Here is a 26,215-nt window from a genome sequence, read left to right on the forward strand (position 1 = left end):
AGCTAGCCATGTATGTAGATCAGGCTAGCCTCAAACTTAGAAACCAATCTGCCTTTACCTCCAAAATGCTGGGATTGCAGTCACATCACCACACCTGGCCTCAAGCTTACTTTTAAAACAGCTCTAGATTCCTATGCCGTTCACTGACAGCCTGGCTGCCTAAGAGAACGCCAGGTCTTTGAAATGTTAGCACTGGGATGTATTGTTTCCCAAAAGTCCTGTGGCGCCTTCCTCAGTTTGCAAAATCAACTGGTAGAAAACACAATGTGGTCATGTAAAGACTCTATTCTCTGAGCCTCTTAGGCCAATGAGATGAAAGCTGTACGTACAGTCTTAGTATCTTCTCTAGCATCCATCCCATGACCTGCCCCATCCCATAACCACCAGAACGGTAATGACAACCGTAGCCATACATGTTAGAGTTGTGATTTGTGAGCCAAAGGGAAGAGTATTCATATAGTGGAAATGAGAGCATTCCAGGAGCAAATCAGAAGGACAAATCCTTCTTGGGACTGAACAAGCAATTTCATTCCTGGAGAGTGTAAGAAAATACATCTTAGACAGTTACTTACTGTCTTTGGGATTAAGACCAGCCTTGGTGAAGTTAAAACTTGGCAAACTTGAGTCTGCTCTGAGCTCACATAGTTTTACGCATCTACTTTTATAAGAAGGTGTCTTGGCACAGCCGGAGTGGACACATAGGTTCTGCATTGTGTGGGATAGGTTTGGACCCAGCGATTATGCGTATACCACAGTTGGCAAAAACCTGTGGTCCAGTCTATGTATTTAACAGGTTGAGTAACTGCTTGCCATATGAGCTGAAGTTTTGCCTCTGCTTATGTGAGGATAACCAGTGTCTTCACTGACACTGTTTTGCCTTGTAGCTGTACAGGATAAGTTGGACCAAATGGTATTCATCTGGGGAAGCATCCACACGCTGGTAGAAGAACGGGAAGCCAAACTGCTGGATGTGATGGAACTAGCAGAAAAATTCTGGTGTGATCACATGTCACTGGTCGTTACCACCAAAGACACACAAGATTTCATCCGGGACCTGGAGGATCCCGGAATCGACCCCTCAGTCGTAAAGCAGCAGCAGGAAGCAGCAGAGGTAAGTTAACAGTTAACTCTGTTGAACTACAAAAGAAAAGAACAAAGTTCAAGGAGACAACACCCCAATCCTGTTAAAATTTGTATCTGGTTCTGACCAGATACAAATATCTGGAATGCATAGTGAGTACCAAGATACTATGGACTCTCAGATGTCGCTTGGAGATTGTCCCTAAGGTCTTCTCTCTGCACCCACACTGCTCATGTCTGTGTCAAACACACACAAAGTAAAGACAGGATGTCTGCCCTTCCTGGCCCCCAGCCTTGCTGCTGACTCTATCCTGCTGCTTGAAATCCCTCAGATGTGCCCGCCGTCCACTGGGTAAAGCCTGACTTTGCAGGGCAGGGTATGCAACTTTGTACACACAAGCTGGTGGCCACGCTGCCACAGGCGTTCCTCTGTTCCTTTAACCCTGTGCTCTTCCATAGTCTTGTTCCTCAACCCAGCAATCATTTCTGCCACCCCTGTGACAAGCGTCAAGGTTTGGTTGGATTATTACCCACCCTGTGTCCCAATGTTATTTTCATCTTTGTAGTAAAGATTTGGCATTAGATGGTACTATTTTCTCTAAAATTTTTTGTTTTTGTGTTCTAAAAATGACTTGGGAAATAAAAGAAAACAAAGTACTCACATAGGAACCCCTCCACGGGCAGCTCCGCGTGACCCCTTGTCTTGGTTTTGGTGTGGCTTTACGTGGTGTTCTGAGGCTCTGCTTTGAATTCCAGGCAATAAGGGAGGAGATTGATGGGCTGCAAGAGGAGCTGGACATGGTCATCATGCTGGGCTCGGAGCTCATCGCCGCATGTGGGGAGCCCGACAAGCCCATTGTCAAGAAGAGCATAGACGAGGTACCCATGTCTTGTTTTCCACATTTGTAAGAATGCCTTCTTCGGGATTTAGCCGAACAACACCCGTTTTTTATGAATAGTCAAAAGTTCAAATTTGACATTGAAAGGACTCTAACATTTGTTTTGTAGTTAAATTCAGCATGGGATTCTCTAAATAAAGCTTGGAAGGACCGGGTTGACAAACTGGAAGAGGCCATGCAAGCTGCCGTTCAGTACCAGGACGGATTGCAGGTGAGGTGACCCCCACGTCTGCTGTTCTCAGCCGGAAACAGGATCTCGTTCATGGATGTCTGTACCTCGACGCGCTGGTTCCAGCCCAACACTGTGGCTGTGTGTGCAGCTACAGACAAATCTGTTCCCGTAGTCGCAGCTACTCTGACTCAGCCTTTTTAGAAGATATTTCTTACCTTTTAGACATACAGATTTATACATACGTCTGAACGTGGATTAGTACACGCATCCATGAAATCTGCTTTGAAGAGAAGTATTCTAACAGTTTTTTTTTTTAAACCGAAAGTAAATATTCCCACACTGTATTTTCCATAAATTGTTGAGCGCCCGGCAGTGAAGTGGCCGGGGACAGACTCTGAGTTCTGTTCCAAAGCTGAGTGCAGTAAGATGAAAGGAATAAACGGGTACCCAGGCTAAAAATACCACCAAGTTTAACCGAAGCCAGAATTAAAGAGAACCGTCGCAAAGCTGGTGCTCTCCCCGTGTACTAAAATAGAATTCTATTTTATTGGCTCATAACTGGCCGTATCAAGGTGCTTTCTTCTTTTCCATATATATAATCATTGAATCAGTGGTTTGTCATATCTCTTCAGGGTTCCCATTTGGTTCATTAGCCAGTCAGAAACTGACTTTTAATATTAAAGTTTTCTTCAGGCCAGCTCAGGGCTGTACCTTCTCTACCCTTCCCTTGGTCCTGTTTCCTAACAGGTTGGCAGGAGTTTAATCTTCCATTCTTCTTACTGCATGGAAAAACTCTCTCAAGTATTTCCATAACACCGAGGTGAATATTATTTTTAAAGCTCACATGAGAACATTTTTTTCTAACCTCTTTCAGTATGCCTCTTCTTCCTAGGTCTGTAAAAATAAATATCACCAGCCAGGCTTCACGCCAGCTGGAAGGGCCTTGGAAATACATGGAATAATTTTTCGTGACAAAAAACACTTCATTGTAACTCCCACACGTGTGTGTACACTTGCACAAGCAAAGTCATGATGTCTCGCTTCGTAGTGAGTGACCAGTGATGACCACATCAGGCTCCCGGTCTGTGTGTGGGACATTACATCATGAGGGCGGGTGTTTTGAATGGGATTGTTTTCCATGGCTAGAGAAGATACTGCTACTGCCTGCATAAGGTCTCACGAAAGCCATGTGATGTGACACAGACTCCTCACCAACAGCAGGAAACACAAGCTTGCTCACAGGACTGTTGGTCACAAAGGGCAACCTGAGTCACTAAGTTGCATTGCTGTAGCTGTAATGTGGTTCTAGGTACCCCGGAGCGCTCAAGGCTTGATTATAACGTGAGATTCACTTTCTTCCCGGGTTGCTGCTTAAGTAATTGGGGTTGTTCAGTGGTTGTTTAAACGTATCAGATAGTTTATAGGGTTTCTCTTCTGTCAGTTTCATTAAATGTAAAGTAATTCTGTTATACATTCAACTACCTTAAAAAAAAAAAAGTGTGTGTTAAGCCTTGTAGGATGTGTAGAAACCTTGAAGGAACAGAGAAAGTAGGGGACAGTGAAGTCTTTCGCAGTCATGGTCCCTTTAATGGTACGTGTGTGCAGGATTTTAACGGTAGCCTAGGGAGTGTAGGAAGGTTAGATGAACCACTAAACAGTGACGTTCTTGGTTGTTTGAATAAATAGATTCACTTGGATCTTTTTCTTACAGTATATTTTTATATAAGCAAATGGGACGTTCCGCTTCTATGGTTGAATATGTAAACGTTTTCAAATGAACTTTTTCTTTGAAAGTGCTTGATAATTTAAGAATAGGATTCCCTTTTGCCAGCTTCGGTGCCGAATTGGAGGTGACATTTACTTGACATTTGAGGACCTGTTTTATATTACTGTTTCTATTTGGGTAAACGGTCTTTGTTTTAAAAAAAGTTTCAGCCAGTTAGAATCTGACTTTTAATATTAAAGTTCTCTTGAGGCCAGCGCCTTTCGTAACATCTTCGAGCTCTCACCTGTCCCCGTAACACCGGAGCCGTGGCCATTTCTGAGCCCTGTGCTAACACATGGAAAATGTGTCTTGCAGGCAATATTCGACTGGGTTGATATTGCAGGCAACAAGTTAGCCACAATGTCTCCAATTGGAACAGACCTGGAGACGGTCAAGCAGCAGATTGAAGAGCTAAAGGTAAGTGTGGAGCTCCCAGTTGGTAAGGGACTGCCTATAAAGTTCCTTAAGTCACCGATTCTCCAGGTTTCCTGCCTAAGTCCACTCAGTTGGCATAACTGAAACATTACACACGACCCCCAAACTGTGCTGTTTATTTCTATTGCACGTATTTATAATCGTGTGTGTCTGTCTTTGCACACAGGTGTACCATCCACACAAGGAAGTCAGAGAACAGGAATCAGACTCAGGTTGCCGGGCTTGGTAGCAAATAACTTTCCCCACTGATCCACTTCACAGGCCCTAAAATTGATTTAGAATAATATCTACATGTAGAAAGTATAAATAAGTGCTTTTTAAAAAAAAATATGAGCCAGGCAGTGGTGGCGCACGCCTTTAATCCCAGCACTTGGGAGGCAGAGGCAGGCGGATTTCTGAGTTCGAGGCCAGCCTGGTCTACAGAGTGAGTTCCAGGACAGCCAGTACTACACAGAGAAACCCTGTCTCGAAAAACCTAAAAAAAAATAAATAAATAAAATAAAATAAAAAAATAAGCAAAGGTGGGGCGGGGCAAGATTAGTAACTCACTCCAAAAGCCATGTACTTAAAAGCAGCTATGCCTACCTTTTGACATACAGCCCTTCAGATAGCCTCCAATTTGAAGGGAGGGTAGGTATATTTGGGGGGGAGGGCCAAATTTGAATCATGCCATTGAGACTTTTATAATGTGCCTCATTATTCAGTAGTCTGTTGCCATTAGTATAATTGACATATTATTGTAATATCAGCCACTAATGAATATCAGAGGTTCAAGTAAATATTTTCTATTGCTAATAAGATGTTGGTTGGCAAAGTGAAGACCATTAAGTGCCTGTCAGTCCTATGGGAAAGAGCGAGAAGGAGGATGTTATTCTAAAGCCATGTATGATGATCAGATCTGTAGTACCCATACTTGTGAGGCTGAGGCAGGAGGATTGCCATGGGTCTGAGGCAAGCCTGAGCAAATTAGGGGTGAAGGGCCACCCAGAGCTATGTGGCAAGAGCCTTTCTTGCTAGTGGTAATTGTAATAATTATAAATTACTTTGCACTAACAGTGGGACATAGGAGTAATTATTAACAAACGCCACACAGCTGTAAAAACATGAAAATTATGAGGGAATGCATACTGTGTGCCTGTCTGAGATCAGGAATTCCTAAATTCCTTAAAGGCGTCATTTCTAGAGTTTCATATGCACTAATATAAAACCAGATATTAAAAAATGTTCCTCCATGGGATGTATTAAATTTTACTGTGCAGAATAAAAGTGAAATACCAAAATTATAACTATTCATAAACTATGAATAAAAGAGAGAAACTTCTACCTCTTTGCTTTCAATGGGACTTGTGAGCTTGAGAGTTATTTCTGGTTTATTTTTTTAAACATTCCTCTGGTGTTTTGTTTTGTTTTGTTTTGTTTTGTTTGTTTTGTTTTTCACAGCAATTCAAGTCAGAAGCTTATCAACAACAGATAGAAATGGAGAGGCTGAACCATCAAGCAGAGCTGTTGCTGAAGAAAGTAACAGAGGAGGTTGACAAGCACAGCGTCCAGGACCCGCTGATGGAGCTGAAGTTGATATGGGATAGCCTGGACGAGCGAATCGTCAGCAGACAGGCAAGCACCAAGGCTTGTGTGCATGCAGACAGTAATGGAAAACTACAGTTAATATCAGTAAACTTCAGAAGCACCTAAATCACCTTATTAAAATTCTTCCATTTGTGCTGTATTTAAACACACACACAATCAAATTAGAGTTGTTGACCAATATGAGTAGATTCATGAGCTATGGGGACGGGCCTGGTGGCCATTCAACAGTTGGCCTTTACCCTCGTTTTGTAAGCGCTCCTCATTTACGATGCCCGGGTCTAAGCAGATTTTTCTCCTCTGCTTCTTGGCAGCACAAGCTTGAGGGCGCTCTCTTGGCGCTGGGTCAGTTCCAGCACGCCCTGGACGAGCTCCTCGCGTGGCTGACTCACACCAAGGGCTTGCTAAGTGAACAGAAACCCGTTGGAGGAGATCCGAAAGCCATTGAGATTGAACTCGCTAAGCATCACGTACGTACTGTTGCTGCCTGTCACCGTCACTGCCCCAGGTTCTTGACGTTGTGATTTTGACAGAGATTGTCTGGCATTAACTTGCTTGAAGTGTGCTGCCCAAGAGGGCACAGTGTTAACATTGCTAAGTTAACGTCGAATACTTTTGGAGATCGTAGGAAGTAGCTTAAAAACTTGCAGGCTGAAAATGCTGTTTGTCCTACCAGGGCTTTTAATGTCTCTGAGCCTCTGGGCAGCAGTAACTTGCCAGAATGACTCTTTATAAAAACAAACTATGCTTGTTCTCATGGAATGAGTTTATAGAAGCATTTACGTCTTAGGAAATCTGGCAATTGTCTTAAAAGCACCAGTGATTAGAACTAGTGTGTAGTGGGGGAGGGAAGTCAGACACCCAACCTGGTTATTTCGGCTGGAGATCTGTGGGAACCTTTTAACTCTGTCCATGTGACTAAGAAACAGGCCCTCTGGCCTTCTAGCCTTTCAAGACCAGTGTGTAGTGACTTGAGAATGCCAAAAACCAAGGCTGAAAGAAAGTTTCTATCCTCTGCTCTCCAGTCTCCACTGCCTCTGAGCATCAGAGAAAGGAATTCGATAGAATTGTCCTATAGATGTAGACACCGGCAGTATTTAACTCTCAGACCTTGAGGAAGTGTTTCCTGCTGCTAACATGTCAAAGAGCATGCTTTGCAGAACATGACTCTTTACTCAGTCGGGTTTGTGCCTTTGGAAAACTCTGACTCATCAGATGCCTCAGAAACTGATTCTATCGCCAGAGAAGGAATACTCTGGGGGCCGCCTGTCTCATCTGGAAAGCCTCCCGGGTCTGGGTTCCTCTCCAGATGTGTGATGTCTTACATGGGATAAGAGATGACATTCTTTTCTTGATTGTTGCCAAACATACATCAGTGAGTGGTAGGGTAGGGTTATAATGAACTCTCTACTAACGCTAGGCGAAGGAGTCTTTTCAAGTCAGTGGTTTCAGCATCCCTTCAATGAGAGAATAAACTGATATATTTCTTCTTTCAAAAAGTCATTATAAAACATGTCTTAGATATGCGATAGTGTTATATTCGGAAAATGAGTATAACGGAGTAAAAGTATCCCTCAGGACATTAGGATTGAGTTAAATTAAAATGGACTTGAATCAATGAAAACATCTTAATCATCAAATTATAATCTCTACAAAAGTATGTAGTGTATCAGTTACAAGGTCACCCTAGTGGTAATAGCTGTCAAGTGTTCGTGCAGTCCCTTTGAGACTGCCAGTCAACTAAAAGTGCATCCATCTGGGAACCCACAAAGTTGGAGGGAAGGAAGTCTGTTGCTTTTAAACTTGCTATTAACACTTTTGATTATGAGGCTTTGGCTTCAGAATGTTTCACACCCAGAAAATGAAACAGGCACAGAGCACTAGAGGTATGGTTCAGGCGCTAGGTTCCTTACCCAGCATACATAAAGATGTAGGTTTGATCCCTCGGCAATACCTAAAACTCAATATGCTATCCCACACCTGCATTCCCAGCGCTCAGGAGATGGAAACAGCTGAGCAGTGGTGGTGCACACATTTAGGACTCCAAAACAGGTAGATCTCTGTGAGTTCCAGGCCAGCTTGTTCTATAGTGCAAATCCCCAGGACTGCCAAGGCTACACAGCAAAACCCTGTCTTGGAAAACAAAACAACAAACAAAATAAAAGCAAAAAAAGTTAAGTGTCTTTAGCTACATGTTGAGTTTGAGGCTTGCTTGGGACAAGTGAGGCCCCTCTCTGTTACTGTGTCTTCAGTGAATGATCATGCTAACGTTTTCAGGTACTCCAAAACGACGTCTTAGCCCACCAGTCCACGGTAGAAGCCGTCAACAAAGCAGGAAATGATCTCATCGAGTCAAGTGAGGGCGAAGAAGCAAGCAACCTCCAGTACAAGCTCAGAATTCTAAATCAGCGCTGGCAGGATATTTTGGAAAAAACAGATCAAAGGAAGCAGCAGCTGGACAGCGCCTTACTCCAGGTGACTAGAGAGAGTCTCAGTGGTGTCAAGGCTGAAGTGACATGGGTGTGCCCGCTAGCCCTCAGATGCAGGTTTAATGTTGATGCTTGAAAGAAAGGAGTAAAAATAATTGGGATAAAGCACAAAGCTGATAAGAAGGCGGGGCTTCAGCTCTTAGCCTAATACCCTTATGTCCGAGTTTCCCCGGCGTGTTTGGCATGCTTAGGTAGTGAGCCGCTGGGCCTGGCGCCTGGCACTCTAATGAGACGCAGAGACAGTTTAACAGGCTGGGCCGTGTGGACCTTGATGGAGAGTGATAGTATCTGTGACACAAACTTAAAAGCCACCTGTCACTGCAGGCCAAAGGGTTCCACGGTGAAATCGAAGATTTGCAGCAGTGGCTGACGGACACAGAGCGTCATCTCTTGACATCCAAACCTCTAGGTGGTCTCCCAGAGACAGCCAGGGAGCAGCTTAACGCACATATGGTATGTATGATAATTTCCTGCACCCGTGGCCCTCATCATACATATGTAATAATGGGAAAACATATGGTTAAAAAAAAATTAAGTTTTGTGGCAGAAATCACTACGTGTAAATGTTAGAAACAGTACCATTTAGCAATTAAATTTTTCAAATAAGGACCTGTCTCAGAGGTTAGGATGTCAGCACATGGAAAAAAGTTTTAAAGCAGTCTAGCCATTGAGTATCAGTCCTATGCTCATACTCTGTGTGTGTGTGTGTGTGTGTGTATGTGTGTGTGTGTTACACACACAACAAGCAATGTATCAGTTATAAACTGTTATCCCCTGAAGTATAAAGAAAGACACTTCTCTAAAATAATTCTATAATTGAATATAATCGTAACTAATATAATAATCATGTGCACATAATTCCTGTAATCCTGTGGTTTGGGTTTGCTGTTCGCAGCTGGGTGAGACTCATTTGCTGGAAGAACAATTGTTACCAACTACTTCAAGAAAACCTGGAATGACGTTTACATAGTTCCTTACTTCCCTGGACATTCTTAAACCTTTTTCATGTAGTTCATTACTTGTTAACTAACTAATAAAGACTTCTGTCTCCAGAGTGTTACCCATTAAAAGAGCATAAGAACTTGAAAGCAGAGAACTTGCCTTTAGAAATTTCAGAAAACCACACTATATATAAAATACTTAGTTTGCACGGGATACACAAAATGAACTTCATGTGATTTCTCTCTGTGATTTCTTTGACTAAAAATTTCATGTTTAAAAACAAACAAACAAACAAACAAACAAACAAAAAACTGCAGAGCGCCTGGAGAGATAGCCCAGCAGTCAAGAGGCTTTATTGTTCTTCCAGAAGACCAGAGTTCATTTCTCAGCACCTCCCTGACAGCCCACAACCACCTTTAAGCCTAGTTCCAGGGTATCAGATTCCTGCTCCTGGCCTCCTTGGGCTCCTGCTTGCACACGGTGCACACAAACCCACACACCTACACATACATTTAAAGATGAAATCTTTCCCAACAGATTAGAAAGCATTGTAATGCCAGGGCACTGGTTTCCTTTTGATCTGGTTGTACTAGAATGAAGATAAGAACAAAATAAGTTTTCACTTACCTGAGGCTGCTTCAGAACTTAATGATTTTTAACAACGAAACTGTCAATATGCTTGTTTTTTTGTTTTGTTTTGTTTTTGGGTTTTTTTTATGTGCTGTTTTTTTTTTTAGGATGAAGAAATAAGGCTTTTATGATGAAGATATAGTTAGTGGTAATGGGTAGATGGCATTATAACTGCGCTCACATCACGGAATAGTGCATTCCAAGTGGTTAATTTTATAAAATTACCTTTCATTTTTTAAAATTAAGTTGAAAATATCAGTAAGATATAGAATATATAATTTTCCATTATAACTGTGAATGAGTCCACATTATAATTCAATCAACAAGATACACAAACTGTCTTAGTTTTTGATGAGTTGTATCCATGGTTTCATTGACGATGTGATTAGTACTTTAGCAGGACTTCCCTGTATTCACTGTAGAGGATATATACAGCATGCTCGTTGGCAACATTTACACATTAAAATAAACATTTAAAGTTTTACCAATGATTTCTCAAATGTGGCCCCAGTAACCTGGCAGTCTTTCTATCAACTTGTATCTTTCTTACTCAGTCTTTGTTTTCTGTCCATCACATGTTTCCTGGGTACAAGATTAAACTACCAATTCTTTCTTTTAGTTACTATACGATGGTAAAAAGGGCATAGATGTTTCAGCTTACAGAGAAGGAACTCCTCAGAGAAGTTAAATTGTTAGCCCAGCACACAGATCTGACCCTGTCACTGCAGTGAGAGCATGCTAGCTATTGCTGTAGACCTTAGTGTGCAGCACGCAGTGATAGGCTTCTCAGCAGACAAGGTGTGACTGTAAGCGTTGGTTCTATTTCAATATCGGTAGAGTGTGTGTTTGTCAGGTTTGCTCTGTAAGCCGGAAAGGTGAATGAATGTATGAGGAGGAGGTTAGGGTGGATGGACCTTGTTTAAAAAAATAAAAATGGGAACGGGAGAGGGCTCAGTGGTTATGAGCAATCCTTGGTGTTAGAGAGGACCAGGTCCGATTCCAGGCGCCTGCACAGTAGCTCATAACCGACTAACTCCAGACCTGACGTCCTCACCCTCTTCTGACCTCCACAGGTACCCGGCACGCACATGATCCACATGCAGGCAGGCAGGCAGAACACGGACACACATTACAAGTGAATCCTTTTTAAAAAGTCAAAGAGCGCTGCTGTTAGATTTCATCCTCTGGCAACTCATGTAACTTGAGAGCCATCTCGCTTTTTCTTTTCTTTTTTAGGAAGTCTGCACTGCCTTTGCCGTCAAAGAAGAGACGTACAAGAGCCTGAGTCTGAGGGGCCAGCAGATGCTTGCACGATGTCCCAAATCTGCAGAGACCAACATTGACCAAGACTTAACCAACTTGAAAGAGAAGTGGGAATCCGTGAAAAGCAAACTCCACGAGAAGAAAGTACGTGCTTCGATCAGCGTGACAGAACAGCGTTTGCGTGTGTCCATCCTCGGGCTGTGTTCTATTTCTAGCTATGAGGAGTATAATTTTCATGGCTTGGTTTTTCGTGAAGTTAAAAACAGTAGTGTATCAAGAGAACGTTGATACAGTGCAGATAAAGATGTATCACAGGTCACGTATTGCTCCAGTTTTTAAAAACTCTGGTGCTTTTTTAAAATAGAAACCACACAGGGTTGGAGAGTTAGCCCAGTGCTTAAGAGCACCAGCTTTTCTTCCGGCAGATCTGGGTTCAATTCCCATACTTCTGTGGCAGCACAGAGCCATCTGTAAGACTAGTTCCAATGGATCTGAGACATAGCCATGCAGGCAAAACATCCATACACATAAAAAGATAAAAAAAATGAACCACACAAGGTCTAGGTTATGAATAATTGTATTCTAATCACACATTTAAACAAAAGAGAATGATATGATTGTACTTATATGTTTGATAATCTCTCACTTATATGTTTGATAATCTCTCACTTATATGTTTGATAATCTCTCACTTATATGTTTGATAATCTCTCACTTATATGTTTGATAATCTCTCACATGAAACCGATACATCAATTGTAATTTACGTGATAGTGTGCATTTTATCACCTTTTCAAACAGTAGAAAAATAATCTAGGAACTCTCAGTAATTTTGTTTAGCCCAACAAACAACAACCAGCTAGAAATAGATGGTAGGCTGCCATTGATGGAGCAGTCACAGTGTCCTCACAGGGCAGTGACCCCATCAGGACACCATTGGTTAGCTGAAACACAGCGAGCCAACTGTGAACACCAAACACTTAAGTCCTCTTCCTTTACAGACAAAATTGGAAGAGGCCCTGCACTTAGCCATGGACTTCCACAACTCCCTCCAGGACTTCATCAACTGGCTTACCCAGGCTGAGCAAACTTTGAATGTGGCCTCTCGGCCAAGTCTTATCCTGGACACCATCTTGTTTCAAATTGATGAGCACAAGGTACGTCGGAACTCTTTGGAAAGCGTGTGGCTTCATGTCAAAAGAATCAGTAATTTGGAAACTTTCTTTTCAATGTACTTTTTTTTTCATTCCTAATGCAGTGTATTCATTCCCAGCGGGCCCCCTAACTCCTCCTGGATTCACCCCTCACCTTCCCCACCAGAGACCTTTCCTGTGTCCTTTAACATGAGCGTTGCCAGCAGTCTCGTGTACGTTTTTTAAAGTCGGTCCATCTCCCCCTTGTTTCTAATTACGTTCTCTTTTGTGGAGAAAGGTCTTTGCCAACGAAGTAAATTCTCACCGTGAGCAGATAATAGAGCTAGACAAGACTGGAACCCACCTGAAGTATTTCAGTCAGAAGCAAGATGTCGTGCTGATTAAGAACTTGCTCATCAGCGTGCAGAGTCGGTGGGAAAAGGTGGTTCAGCGCTTAGTAGAGAGAGGAAGATCCTTGGACGAAGCGAGGAAGAGGGCCAAGCAGGTAATAAAGTTGGCCGGTGTTCTCCAACCTCGGCAGCAAGTGAGCTGGAGCTGTTGAACTGTGATCACAGGGCTTTTTTTTTTTTTTCCTGCCGTATTGTGTAACAATACGGAGTCAAGGTGTTTTGCTTCCTGAAAGGCCTGTGGCCTGCCTCTTTGCACTTCTTTGTCTTGGCAGCCAAGTTAGGCCATGGGGACTCATCTTGACAAGCTGTAAATAGCCCAGCCTCAAAGATGACCATCAAGGGCCACTAAGAACTTACAAATTTTAGTTTTGCCGTATGTTTATTCTTTCCCCTTGCTGTTTCAACCCCTCTCCTCCTGCTCAGACTGGGGCACTCATCTGAGTTATATTGCTAACTCTGGAAGCCAGACTTCCTTCACGTCAGAGCTGAAGACCAGACCTACATCCTCCTGAGAGTTTCCTGAGGGACCTAACTCTTCATCCATGTCCCTCTCTTCCCAGGCTGCTTGTTACCAGCCTTCATTTCCTCCCCAAGATTCTGCTCTGCCCCATCCCACTTGACCGTCGCCCCCCCCCCCGGGGGGGGGGGGGCGCTTTTAATTTAACTTAGGGAACCTCACAAACCTCACTGGGAGCTTTCCAATTCTCTTAACCTGATATTAACTAACATTCATCCAAAGTAACCACAGAGAGGAGAATCACCCATCTCCCTGCCCTGTGTGGGTATATCCACCTTACTTGGCAGAAATTGTTCTTTAATATTTTTATTTTTTAATTTGTTTTTTTTTTACTAAAAACTTGGTGTAATATTAAGGCTGGATTTTGTGGGTTTTTTTACCTTTTGGGTTTTTTACCTTTTCTGCTCCTGTTGTCTGGTGTTGGTAATGTTGGCATCTGGTGTTTGGAGAGCTAGGCTCACTGTGTGATGTCAAAAGATGTTTACAGGAGTCTGGCATCACAATGTTTAAGGTGTATGAATTTAAAGGCGTTAATAATGCTGTAATCCCTTTCCGAGTGAGAAGTGTAGCAATTTCGCTATCCGTCTCTGAAGCAGAATCAGTCGCCAGTGATTCTGTTGAACACTATGAATTCCGAACCTGACACACTCCTGTCTGCAAGTGCTTCCTGGATTTTGAACAGCTAATTGGCAGAGGCTTACTGAATACTGTGAGCTGCTTGCCGTTTTCTCCTCTCGCCATTTAACCAGTGTTTCCATTTAACCAGTGTTGGAAGCAGGAGAATAGAAAGCTGGTTAGCTAAGTTGGTGGGTCAGTCCTGAGCAGGGCTCTGAGCGCAGAGGTAAGGGTGCCCGACGGTCTCCTGCATTAAGAAGGAGAACTGATGATTTTTTTTTTAGCATATCCCATCAGCGATTGTTTCTGTTTTATAATATACTAAATTGCAAACGTCGTGTGCTCCACAAACTTCCCAGATACATATGGGTCTCTTTAACAGTTCCACGAAGCATGGAGTAAGCTGATGGAATGGCTGGATGAGTCAGAAAAGTCTCTGGATTCTGAACTGGAAATCGCCAATGATCCAGACAAAATCAAAGCACAGCTGGTACAGCATAAGGTGAGCTTCTCATTGGCAAAGCATGCGCGGTATGCACTTCAAGCACTGGTTCCGCATTGTCCATGTGCGTGTTCATCACGAGACAATAAGGAGGACCTGCCAGTTGCTAAAAGAAAGCATAAAATGAATGTCTCTTCTGAAGTCTAGTATATACTGAGTTTTCAGCCTTCCATGGCAACCCTCTTAACTTGGCATTTTTTTTTTTTTTTTGAATGGATAAATCTGGAGTATAAGGTACACAGAGCCTGATGCAGTGGCGGGTATCTTTGATCACAGTTGCTTGGAAAACTGAGGAATAGGGAGCCAGCCTGGGGAACATAGCAAAACCTTGCCCCATAAGTAAACAGGTCCTTTTAAACAGAGACATAGGGAAAGCTGAGGCTATCCAAGAACTGGTCCATGCGTGTGTGTGTGTGTGTGTGTGTGTGTGTGTGTGTGTATAAAATTTGAAGTTGACTAACGCTACCCAAGAACCAATAACTATAGCAATGTGTGGGCACATGGATACATGTATAATGTTCCATCCCTTCTCACAGATAATCAGTGACCAGCTTCTCTGTGAAACTAGAAGAATGTAGATACAAGGTTTCAAAATATTTTCCCTTTGGTAGTCCTTCCACGCTTGCCTCCTCTGCTCAGCTCCTTTGTACCCGTGTCCTGTTATAAAGTGGCCACTGGTCATACAGGTAAAGGTGTGTGAGCAGCCAAGCGTGATTATTATGAACACGTTCACAACTTCAGACCCTACATTCACATAAATGACTGCTCAGAACAAGGTCTCTTTAAAAGGCTAGAAAATTGTAGGATGATTTAAATTTTATCTTCCTCAGAAAATCTAGACACCACCTTCACATGTGTTCTGCGGACTCACCAGAGGGTCGTGACAAGAGAACGATGGGGGGTGGGGGGGAATACATGTGTCCTTGGGCCAGATGGGTCTTTAAGATTGCCTTGTTTGCCTGATGGCTTCTTCCTGTGAGCTTCCATAGTGGCCAGCATCATGCATACTCCTGTGGTGGAAAAATCAGTCCCTTGCTCAAAATAAAATACTTTATTTGAATTTATACATGAATATTATATAATCTTAAGAAAAGTAACCTTGCATTTTAAGCTAGAGAAACCCAGGAGAGAAAAAACAAAAAAGCATGCAGAGAATATTATCTCCATTTTACCCAATGGTATCTTCTGTCCTAGGGCATCCCCCTGTAGCACAGTGCAGCGCCTCCGTCTTGGTTACTTGCTGATGTCTTCCATTTTCAGGCCTCCATTTGTTAGAGATGCCTCTTTAAAACACATTTACACAATCCCACGTTTGATGCTTTTCACCAAACAAATTAGCAAACAAACAGTCCCAAGCAGAAACTTAACTCTTTTCTTGTTAAACATGTAGGAGTTTCAGAAATCACTTGGAGGCAAACATTCTGTCTATGATACCACCAACCGAACTGGGCGTTCTCTGAAGGAGAAAACCTCCCTGGCTGATGACAACCTGAAGCTGGACAACATGCTGAGCGAACTCAGGGACAAATGGGACACCATATGTGGAAAGTCTGTGGAAAGGTAGGATATCCGGGCATTGGTTTTTCTGTAGACTTGCCTCAGATAGATGGTAGGGCGGTGTTTGCAGGCATAGCTTGTGGATCTCAACCTGTTTGGGTTAGGAATATCTGTTTTGACTAGGTCTACTTTCTTGCTTATAGATGGTCTCATACTGTAGTTTAGTGGCCTCTTAACTCATTGTGTAGCCAAGGCTAGCCCTGGTCCTTCCCTCTCAGTGTCTTGAGTGCTAGGAGTACAAGCAGTGCCACCATGCCCAGCTCTCCCAACTCTGCTGTTTGGCTCCTTTAATTTCCATAAAACTAGTAGAACAGTTATATGAAAATATCAGTGAGAGGCTTATCATTTCTCTTTCTCACCTGTGTTAGGAACTTGGTATTGGATATGAAATAAAATGGACTCCCTAACATGTCATGGAAGACAGCACTGATCTGACCCAGGCCTGCACTCCTTCAAACCTCCAATCTCCCTTTTTTTCATTGGAGTTTTGTGAGGCCCCAAGATTTCACGTTAAAACTATCAAGTATTTAATAAAGTACAATAGTAGTGTAAAGGTTCAAACATCCTGAATTTCAGAGTTTTTTTTTTCCTTGATCCTTAGTTCGAGTTACTTTTGTCAGAAAAGCTCAGTACTCTTATCCAAAATATTTGAGATCAGAAATAATCAGATTTAGGTGGCTTTTTTTAAATCTTGGGATATTTGCATATGTACAGTGGACTATCTTGAGAATGAGACTCTAATCTAGATTTGAAATCCATTTGTCATACACACACAGACACGCGCACACACACAGACACACGCACAACACACACAGACACACACACACACAGACGCGCACAACACAGACATATCCCTTACATATTTGGCCTGAGTTGATTATTTTAATTTTTAATAAAATTGGGCTTACAGTCCCAGAAGGTTAGAGTCCATGATGGTGGGACAAAAGCATGACAGCAGGAACAGCTGGGAGGTCACAACACGAGGGAGAGAATATACTGGTCCATTACTGAAGGGTCTAAGTAATTTTTCTTGTATTTCTCTGTTGAGAATGGTTCATCTGTTGGGCTGTGTATCTTTTATGGAGTTATATGATAAGCCCCCTAGTGACTTTCTCTTGATAATTTGTCTTGGGAGGTGTCATTCCTGGTTGTGCCTCACACCACAGACTGTCATGCTTGCCACAATCTCCAAGGCTAAGTCTTCCACCATCTCTCCCTTACCGGATCCCATGGCTGCAGGGATAAAGTTAGAAATCTGGGTTTTTTGAGGTTTTTTTGAATAAAGCATGTGTGGTATACAGTTTTGTAGTATAGTATTTATTCTGTGGCATCATATTGGTGATTAAAGCTTTCATATTTGGGAATTTTTTAATTTTGAAGTATTTCAGATTTTCAACCTGTATCAAGATGCTCTGGGCAGCTTCAAACATTCAAATAAATAAATATCTTTAAGTAAAATTGGCAAATATTTATTTACACTCTGGAAGGATCAGTGATTTACAAAAATGGGGTTAAGAGAGGAGGGAACTGTGAAGGCCACTCACACTTCCTCTTCTGTACCACCAGCCACCATCGTGACATTAGAAGGGTAATTCATCTCCCTTTTTCCCAGACAAAACAAATTGGAGGAAGCCCTGCTATTTTCTGGACAATTCACAGACGCCCTGCAGGCCCTCATTGATTGGCTGTACCGAGTTGAGCCTCAGCTGGCGGAAGACCAGCCTGTGCACGGAGACATTGACTTGGTGATGAACCTGATCGACAATCACAAGGTACTGCAATCCGGAACTTCATTTCATTCTGTTGTTTAGTTGTGTCTTCTGAGTACTGAGACGAAGGCAAGCGGTTATAGTAGCCTTTGAAACCTGGAAGAGTGGATCTTACCACATCACCGTCTTCCTACTGATATGTGATTGAGCACATTCCAGAAGCCATCTTTTAAGGCCATGGATGGGAAATTACTTAATCAGCAGAACGTTTTCCTTGTAATTACCTGATCTACATCTATTTTAGACTTGAAATGTAATTTAATTTTGTCCTTGTGGGCTCTTCTTTGAAACAGTTGCATAATAAAATTTAGTGACTTGGAAGGGGGTCATCCTATTGGTGTACAGATCCCCCAATAGGTCATGAGTAGATCTTGTTCTCCATCTGGTAATGCGTAAGTTAACAGTGTGCTCAAAGAGATTTATTTATCTTAAGTAAGGTTTCCAGCTGATAGTATGAGATCTTAATTTTTTTAATTTTTTATTTATGTGTATGTGGGGGTAGAAGGGTGCTCTCAGAGGCCAGAGGAACATGTAACTCCTCTAAAGCTGGAGTTACAGGTGGGTGTAAGCCACCCACCATGGGTGCTAGGAACTAAACTCAGGGTCTCTGGGGAAGAGAAGAAAGCCTTCTTAAGACATCTCTCTAACCCCAAGATCTTAATTTATGATCCAGTGATCTAATACAACTTAGCAGGCCTTCAGAAGAGCATGAAGCTACGGCCAGCACACCAGGGTTGACTTTATCCGCAAACAGTTTGTGGTACTTTACCCAACTTCCCCGTGTATTTCCTTACCGTGATTTTGGCCTGGCTTCAGAAAATGTATTTTGTTTTAAAATGTTCTCTCCGTGCCTCTTCAACTGTACTATCCCAACCGTGCTTTTGATCTTTTTAAACGGTTGTTTCAACTTTTAAAATATATTTGCATATTTACTTTCCTGTCTGTTTCTGTTCTATGAACAGAATTATACTTATTAACAGAATAAATAAAGAGCATCCTGGAGATGTTTCTCAGCTGGTAGAGTTCTGGCTTAGTTTGTGCCAAGTCCTGGGTTTGACCCCCAGTACTGCTCATACCCAGCGTGGTAGCTCACCCTTTCATTTCAGGTACCGGAGAGGTGGGGGCAGGAGGAGAGGCAGTCCAAGGTTATCTTTGTGTCATGACATCCTGTCCAAACAAGGAAATTAAAGAACATTGGTCAGGCCCACAATGCTTTGGTACTATTGATTTAAAAAAAAAAAATGTTCTTGTGGTTAATTCAGACTTGTCTGAATAAGTTGACTGCATAGGTATGTATAGATGTTTACAACCCAGAACACTTGCCAGACACATTAACCATCATCAAATATGACTTACTCAGTAAGGATTAGTAATGTAGTTGGAAGACTCCAGAAGTTTAACTATACAAAGAAGGTTGGAAAGTCCACTCTGAAACTGTTGGCTAGTCCTGTCACGGGTGAATATGTAGATATTTTCCATTCTGTGTGTATTGACAGTACATATGTCTGTCTGTAACCACCTACCACCATTGAACACAGTCAGACTGAAGCCTGTTCACCACATTCTGGCTGGCTTGTTCTGGCTAAGCTCCCTTTGTGGGATGATTTGTGTATAAACTTGAGTAGTTCTAATGTAGATAGAACACGAGTTGTCTGAATATCTAGTTTTATACACAGACACTTAGACTGATGATGAAGAGCCCTCGGCTCAATGCCACTCCTAAGAGTGGCCTGAGGAAGCCATCCTTTTAAATGGCACATTACTTTCAAATCTGCCTAAATTGAGAGGGCGAGGTCGGAGATCCCAAAGCGTTTTCACTGAGATGACTCTAACTGTGAAGTCATGGGTTGATACTTAAGGTGCGATGGGGAATGGCTTACTGTAGAGGAAAGGACCACATGACGCTGTTGGATTCGTTGGTCTTTCTGGACCCTGTCATCTCTGTAGCTTGTCTCTCGGGATGGTAGGTAATGAGCGTGCATTGCTGTGGCAGCCACACTGACCGAGAGGGTTTGGTATTCTCTGCTACATGACTCAGAAAGAAAGGGAATTTGATGTGTGTATGTGTGTCTGTCTGTAGTGTGTGTGTTTGTGTCTGTCTGTCTGTCTGTCTGTCTGTCAAGGGTATGTAGGGCTGTGTATATGTGTGTATCAGGGATGTGTATGTGTGTCTGTCTGTCTGTCTGTCAGGGTGCGCGTGTAATTGAAATTGAGAAGGCCAATCACCATTATTTAAATCTTACACATCTCATTTTACAAAAATCCTGTTCCCTTATGAGAATGTCACTGGATATAAGCAAAATCTATCCAAAACAGTATTAAGTCCTCAAAAAGGAATAATGTAGGTATTTCCTACCTTGTGAAGATTTGACCAAAAATAAAATCCTGGGTGTATATGTCCGTGGTGTTTCATATAAAAAAAATATATTATATATATATATATATATATATATATATATATATATATATATATATAATCTCACAACAATGCACTTGGCCGTTTAGGCTCTATACTTAAGTTACCTGTGACGAAAGGTAATATGGTTTCCTCAGGTCTTCCAGAAAGAGCTGGGGAAGAGGACCAGCAGCGTGCAGGCCTTGAAGCGCTCTGCCAGGGAGCTCATAGAAGGCAGCCGTGATGACTCCTCCTGGGTCAGGGTCCAGATGCAGGAGCTAAGCACCCGCTGGGAAACCGTGTGTGCGCTCTCCATATCAAAGCAGACGCGGCTAGAGTCAGCCCTGCAACAGGTAACATCCGCATAACTGTATAATGGGTGAGGTCCTGCAGTAGTCGCAGCAAGAACAGCTCAGGCAGACTAGTGGGGCCAGGCCTCATCCTCACCCTCGTCATAGACGGTCATCAAGGAAGTCTAAATCTGTTTCATAACTGTCTGGGCCCTTCTTCATGTTTCTCTGGTGGATTTCAAGTACTTAGCAGCAAGTACTTATCAGGGGTACTTACTGATATCTGCTTAGTGTTGCTTGAATGAGTCATTTGGGAGTCCCACCAGCTGCCACGTACTGAACACTCACCCGTGGGATGAACTAGGCTTCCCGTGGGCTCCTTGATATCTTACATCTCTTCCTATATTTGAAAATTTTAATAATGTATATCCCTGTCTGCTTACTAGGAGTAATTTGCATAATTAATTTAAGCTAAGACTTCTTCATTAGGAGGGGCCGTGAGCAGGTCTGAAAATGTCACTAACAGGTACATCGTGAAATCCTGTTTCTGTGTGTGTGTGCTAACTGTTAGGCAGAGGAATTCCACTCTGTGGTCCATACCCTCTTGGAGTGGCTGGCGGAGGCAGAGCAAACCCTGCGTTTCCATGGTGCTCTCCCAGATGATGAGGATGCTCTCCGGACTCTCATTGAGCAACACAAAGTAAGTAACTTCCAGTACAGGACTCTGAGCAGGGAGAGAGAAGAAGCACAGGACCGTTCGCAGGGAATGCGAGAGTTTGTTTTCTTTGGTTTTGGTTTTCCTTCCTGAGAAGAATTCAACCATCTGGTACACTTGAGAATGTCTCTCTTCTCCCTGCTTATGCACCTGAGCACATGCATCTACACACCTGGATAAGCAGCTGTCTTGTTAGGTTCCCTTCTGAGAGAAAGCAGTCACTGTAGAACTAGGCTCTCTGCTTCCTGTCTCTGAGCTGCACCATGATCTTCCTAGAGGATCATTCAGCTTCTGCCCAGAGTAAGGTTATTCTGTCACAATTGTATGTGTATTTCAAGAATGAAGCTTCCTAAACGAGCAGCATGGCCTTTACAGACTATCCCACTAGAACTGTATTTTAATAATTTTTACATCTGTATGCAAAGCAAGCAACTCATTTAAAGCATTAAAATATTATTCTTAAGCCTCTTTCACTCTGGGGCTTGCTTTATTTACTCAATTAGCTTGTGTGTCGCGTGGATCATCATGTGCTTATCAGAAGGCTGATGTTTGCCCTTGCCTTCTGTCACGTGGATCCTGGGATTCAAACTCAAGGCTTCGGACTTGAAGCACCTCATTCCACTCACCGAGCAGTCTCTCTCTCAGCCCTTGTAATCAAGGGCCTTATGAAAATTCTTGTAAAGAACTAACGTATAGTATGGGTTATAAATTTAAAGCATTGATTTCATAGTGTTGAATGGCTAACAGGTTGTGGCAGGGTCACCAAGACAAGCTAAGCTCTTTTCCATAGCAGTGCTTGAAACTTGGCCAAACCCACACAAGAGTGATCCACATAACAGATGTTTTTTAACCTTTGGCTGTGAAAGTCAGATGTTCACAGTGCTCACACCCCGATGCAGTATTCATGTCCACATTTCCGATTCACTTGAAAGATTTTTTTTTAATAACCTCGCCTTTCAAGGTCACGCTGGAAGCCCGTCATTCTGCTGTAGCGTGTATTACATCATCTGCTTCTGACTTTCGTTACTGCCCTTCCTCAAAGGGGCTGGCTGAGTATAGCAAGGAAAACATTGCCTTGCTGTTGGATAGTAGTGCAGGCTTACCTGGCATGGCCTGGAGGACAGAAGTGCTTTGTACACTGTTTACCTGTAAGGCTGTAGGATAGGAAAAGGGTCAGGCTCATGGTGAATCTGGGAATCAGCTCAGTAGTCAGAAGTTGAGTTTATATCTCCAGGGGCTGTCAATCAGCCAGCATCAGGTCACACACCAGACTGAAGTCCTTCCTTCTTTCTATAACATGACATGAAGTGAATGTCACAGCAAGGGCCAACCGCTAACAGAGGTGTCCGCTCCACTGCAGGAGTTCATGAAGAAACTGGAAGAGAAAAGAGCAGAACTAAATAAGGCCACCGGTATGGGGGATGCCCTTCTGGCCGTCTGCCACCCTGACTCCATTACCACCATTAAGCACTGGATAACGATCATCCAGGCCAGGTTTGAAGAGGTCAGTGCGTCTGATGTCATCTGTGGTATCGGTGACTGTGAAGGGGACAGGGAAACGGGAAACCTCAGCAGTCGAGGCCTTCACAGGAAAGCATCCCATAGATTCCCTCCAAGTGCATGAGGCCCTGAAGGAGCCTTTGGCTAGAAAAGTTACAGGACCTGCAGCTGTGTCCCTGCGACCTTAAATGGCAGATGTTTGGTTCACCATAGGTTTTGTCCCACCTGTTCACCGTGTCTGGGGAATAATGCCTCGCTGAAGAATGTTCCGGGAGGGCCTTGTATGCTTGTGGGAGTGAATGGAAGAACGAGACGGGAATTGAATCCTGTTTAAGATCTTTAGCGCTTTAGATTCTACCGTTTCTGAATGCTATCTGGAGTGGGCAAGTTTGGTCCTTTAGAGAAGGTATACTTGAACATGAGAAAGCACAAGGAACGAACAGGAGTGAACCCAGATGCTAGGTACATCACTAACGTTCTCCCCGATGACAAACATCCTCGAAAGGGGACTCGGTGCTTCCTCAAGCTGGATCTGAGTGCCACTCACCAGATCTAGACTAGCAGAAAGCTTCGTAGGTCTAACCCAGAAGAATCTTCATTTACTTTTTAAATGGGTGTGGTTTACGTTAATGACACTAAGTTGCAAGAACCTGAGCCCAGTGTCTCTGCAACAGGTGCTGGCCTGGGCAAAGCAGCACCAGCAGAGGTTAGCAGGGGCGCTGGCCGGGCTCATTGCTAAGCAGGAGCTGTTGGAGACTCTGCTCGCATGGCTGCAGTGGGCGGAAACCACACTGACTGAGAAAGATAAGGAAGTCATCCCCCAGGAGATCGAAGAGGTGAAAACCCTCATTGCAGAACACCAGGTAAAGAAGCTCAGTCCCCAGCTGTTAACCATCACCTCGGGTGTCTCCTCCGTTGCTAGGCTTCTCCAACGGATTCCTGGACTAGTTAGCTTCTTGCCCTGCAACTGCGCTACAACTGGTCTTATTTTAACTTGACTCTCCCTCTGGGCAGTCTGATCTCGTTGCTGTGGCCCTGGCCTGCACACCTCACCCATTTTTAAACTCTGAATTGATGACGTTATATGTGCCCTGATTTATAGTTTGTTTAATTACTGGAGCTGGAGAGATGGCTCAGAGGTTAAGAACATTTAAAGAGGACCTAAATTCAGTTCCCAGAACCCACACTGGGCAGCTCAAAACCACCTATAAATTCCGTTTCGGGAACTGCAGCGCCCTCTTGTGGCCTCTGTGGGCATCACACACAGGCGGTGTGCATATTGACAAGTGGCAACATAGGTACACACACACACACATCCATGTAACTAAAAACAGAACTTTAAAATGTTAAATCTGTGCTATTGGGGTCTACATGGCCCAAAGTATCTCAAGTTATATTCCCCGTGGATATAATTATCATGGCACCTCAAGTTTCCCAACCTAATAAGCGTTTGTCTGCCTCATGTTTTCCCATCACTTTTGATGGCAGCCTCTCCCTTTCCTCATGTAGGGACCAGTCGGCAGTAACAAGAAGCCAAGGAGATGCAATGAGGAATGGCAGGATACTGAGCCTTTGTAAATGTAACTTTAAAAATGTAACTTTTTAAATGTAACTTAACTTCACTAGCCTCAGCCCCCTTAAAAGTCACTCCCTGTGACCATTATGAATCTACACGTTTAACATGGCCATCTTCCGCCACTGTGTGCAAAGCCATTCAGATGTTTAAACCGTGTGGGCAGAATGTGCCAAGGCAGGGAAAGTTTTCACTTAAACCCCTGGTGGAAGACCTTGGAAACTCAGACCGAGTTAATGCCAGATAGCGGATGGCTGGCACATGTTGTTTTTTCTGACCAAGAAGTGACAGTTGTGTTTTCAGTCTGAACTTGCTTTTGGTCCAGTGGCATGCTTTGCGTTCTCTGGAAATCGGGAAAAGCGCCTGGCCGTCACAGTCACTTAACATGACAATCCTTTAAAAGTGACGGCACAGCCCTTTCACTCTGGGATTTTGTCCATCCCTAATGCTAACTTAATCTGCACCTTGATTTAGTTGGCACTGTTTTCTCTTTCAGACCTTCATGGAAGAAATGACCAGAAAACAGCCCGACGTTGATAAAGTTACCAAGACCTATAAAAGGAGGGCCGCTGACCCTCCGTCATTACAGTCTCACATCCCTGTCTTGGACAAGGGACGAGCCGGAAGTAAGCTGGGGCCAGGTTATTAAAAATAAAGACGTCTGAACAAGCCAGTTCCATTTCCTTTTGACTTAGCCTTTGAAACCCAAGAGGTAGTAGAGACTCTGTGTGAGCAGTCCGCTTTTAAAGGTTTCCTACAGAAAACGTGGGCTTTAAGTTTTTAGCTTTTTTTGTTTGTTTTAAAGAGAAATAATAGGCTGCACTCAGGTGCCTCTATCTAACTTTGTTTAAAGTATACCTCTCAGATTTGAGAAGAAATTGGGAGCCGGGTGGTAGAGGCGCATGCCTTTAATCCTAGCACTTGGGAGGCAGAGACAGGCAGATTTCTGAGTTCGAGGCCAACCTGGTCTACAGAGTGAGTTCCAGGACAGCCAGGGCTACACAGAGAAACCCTGTCTCGAAAAACCAAACCAAAAAAAACCAAAAAACCAAAAAAAACTGAGGAAGGTTACAAGGATCCAGACCATCACTTCTTGGGACTGATTCTTTTTCCTTTTGCTGTAGAAGTAGCAACCAACCCAAACTGAGCCTGATCTGGCTGGAGAGGAGGATCTGACTCTGTTCACGCTCTGTGGCTGCTGCCCTCTTTATTAATCTCCTAAGGAGTCCTAACCCACAAGACAGCATTCAGAATGGTAGCTGTTAGCAGGGACAATGTTAGCAAGCACAGTATACAATGTAGTACATTTTGTATATTTTTGAGTGCTGTGTTAGTTTGTTGTTTTTTTTTAAGTGGGAACAGAGCTACTGTAATTACTGTGCTACTCAAGGAAACCGGGGAGTTGTATAAATGAAATACTGGAGGCTCCATGCTGTCCCTACCACAGACCAACTGGGAAGCCTAATAATTGAACAGTTTACCTGGTTCTCAGCTAGGGTTTCCTCCTCTGCAAAAGAGGATACTTTATAACGTCTTTGGACGAGTGAGCTAGCACACACTACTTCCAAGCATGTAGTTACCCATAAACTTGAGCCTGAATGAAGTATGATCTTAGGCCAATAATTTTTCTAGGCCACGTGTAGCCGTTTAGTTACATGCACTGTGAGCATGGTTTCATGCCACTGCGGACATTTGTGAAGACAGCCAGACGGGAGAGCGTTAAGTCAGTGAGCATGGAGGTGTGCATATGAGAGGAAGGCGCACATGCTCAGTGGAGAATGGATTTGGGGAAAGGGTGGGACCCGCACGCCTTCTCGGCTTGGTTGTCATTGGTGAAGCATCCCACTCTGGTTCTGAGGGCGCCACTCTTCAGCCTTCTTCTCTAAGAAGGGCAGGTGCTGCCTGTAACATATTCTAACGTGTCCCACTGTGCCACTTCAGCATCGGAATGGCACGAGTGTACATAGAAAACACATTTGA

General features: G+C 43.3%; 1 protein-coding gene across 1 annotated transcript in view; it reads left to right on the forward strand.

The window, feature by feature from the left end:
* The window catches only part of Dst (dystonin), a 285,779-nt gene that overhangs the window by 243,793 nt on the left and 15,771 nt on the right, over positions 1-26,215 (forward strand). Inside the window, exons 66-84 of the mRNA XM_028775523.1 lie at positions 885-1,111; positions 1,837-1,959; positions 2,089-2,190; positions 4,232-4,333; positions 5,792-5,965; positions 6,250-6,405; positions 8,213-8,410; positions 8,749-8,877; positions 11,233-11,403; positions 12,261-12,416; positions 12,691-12,897; positions 14,317-14,436; positions 15,827-15,996; positions 17,606-17,765; positions 20,316-20,510; positions 21,019-21,147; positions 22,523-22,666; positions 23,337-23,525; positions 24,732-24,861. Coding sequence (XP_028631356.1) covers positions 885-1,111; positions 1,837-1,959; positions 2,089-2,190; positions 4,232-4,333; positions 5,792-5,965; positions 6,250-6,405; positions 8,213-8,410; positions 8,749-8,877; positions 11,233-11,403; positions 12,261-12,416; positions 12,691-12,897; positions 14,317-14,436; positions 15,827-15,996; positions 17,606-17,765; positions 20,316-20,510; positions 21,019-21,147; positions 22,523-22,666; positions 23,337-23,525; positions 24,732-24,861 — 2,982 coding nt within the window. The remainder of the gene's footprint in view (positions 1-884; positions 1,112-1,836; positions 1,960-2,088; positions 2,191-4,231; positions 4,334-5,791; positions 5,966-6,249; positions 6,406-8,212; positions 8,411-8,748; positions 8,878-11,232; positions 11,404-12,260; positions 12,417-12,690; positions 12,898-14,316; positions 14,437-15,826; positions 15,997-17,605; positions 17,766-20,315; positions 20,511-21,018; positions 21,148-22,522; positions 22,667-23,336; positions 23,526-24,731; positions 24,862-26,215) is intronic.

Source organism: Grammomys surdaster, unplaced genomic scaffold (genome assembly GCF_004785775.1).
Source record: "Grammomys surdaster isolate TR1022 unplaced genomic scaffold, NIH_TR_1.0 255, whole genome shotgun sequence".
NCBI lineage: Eukaryota > Metazoa > Chordata > Mammalia > Rodentia > Muridae > Grammomys > Grammomys surdaster.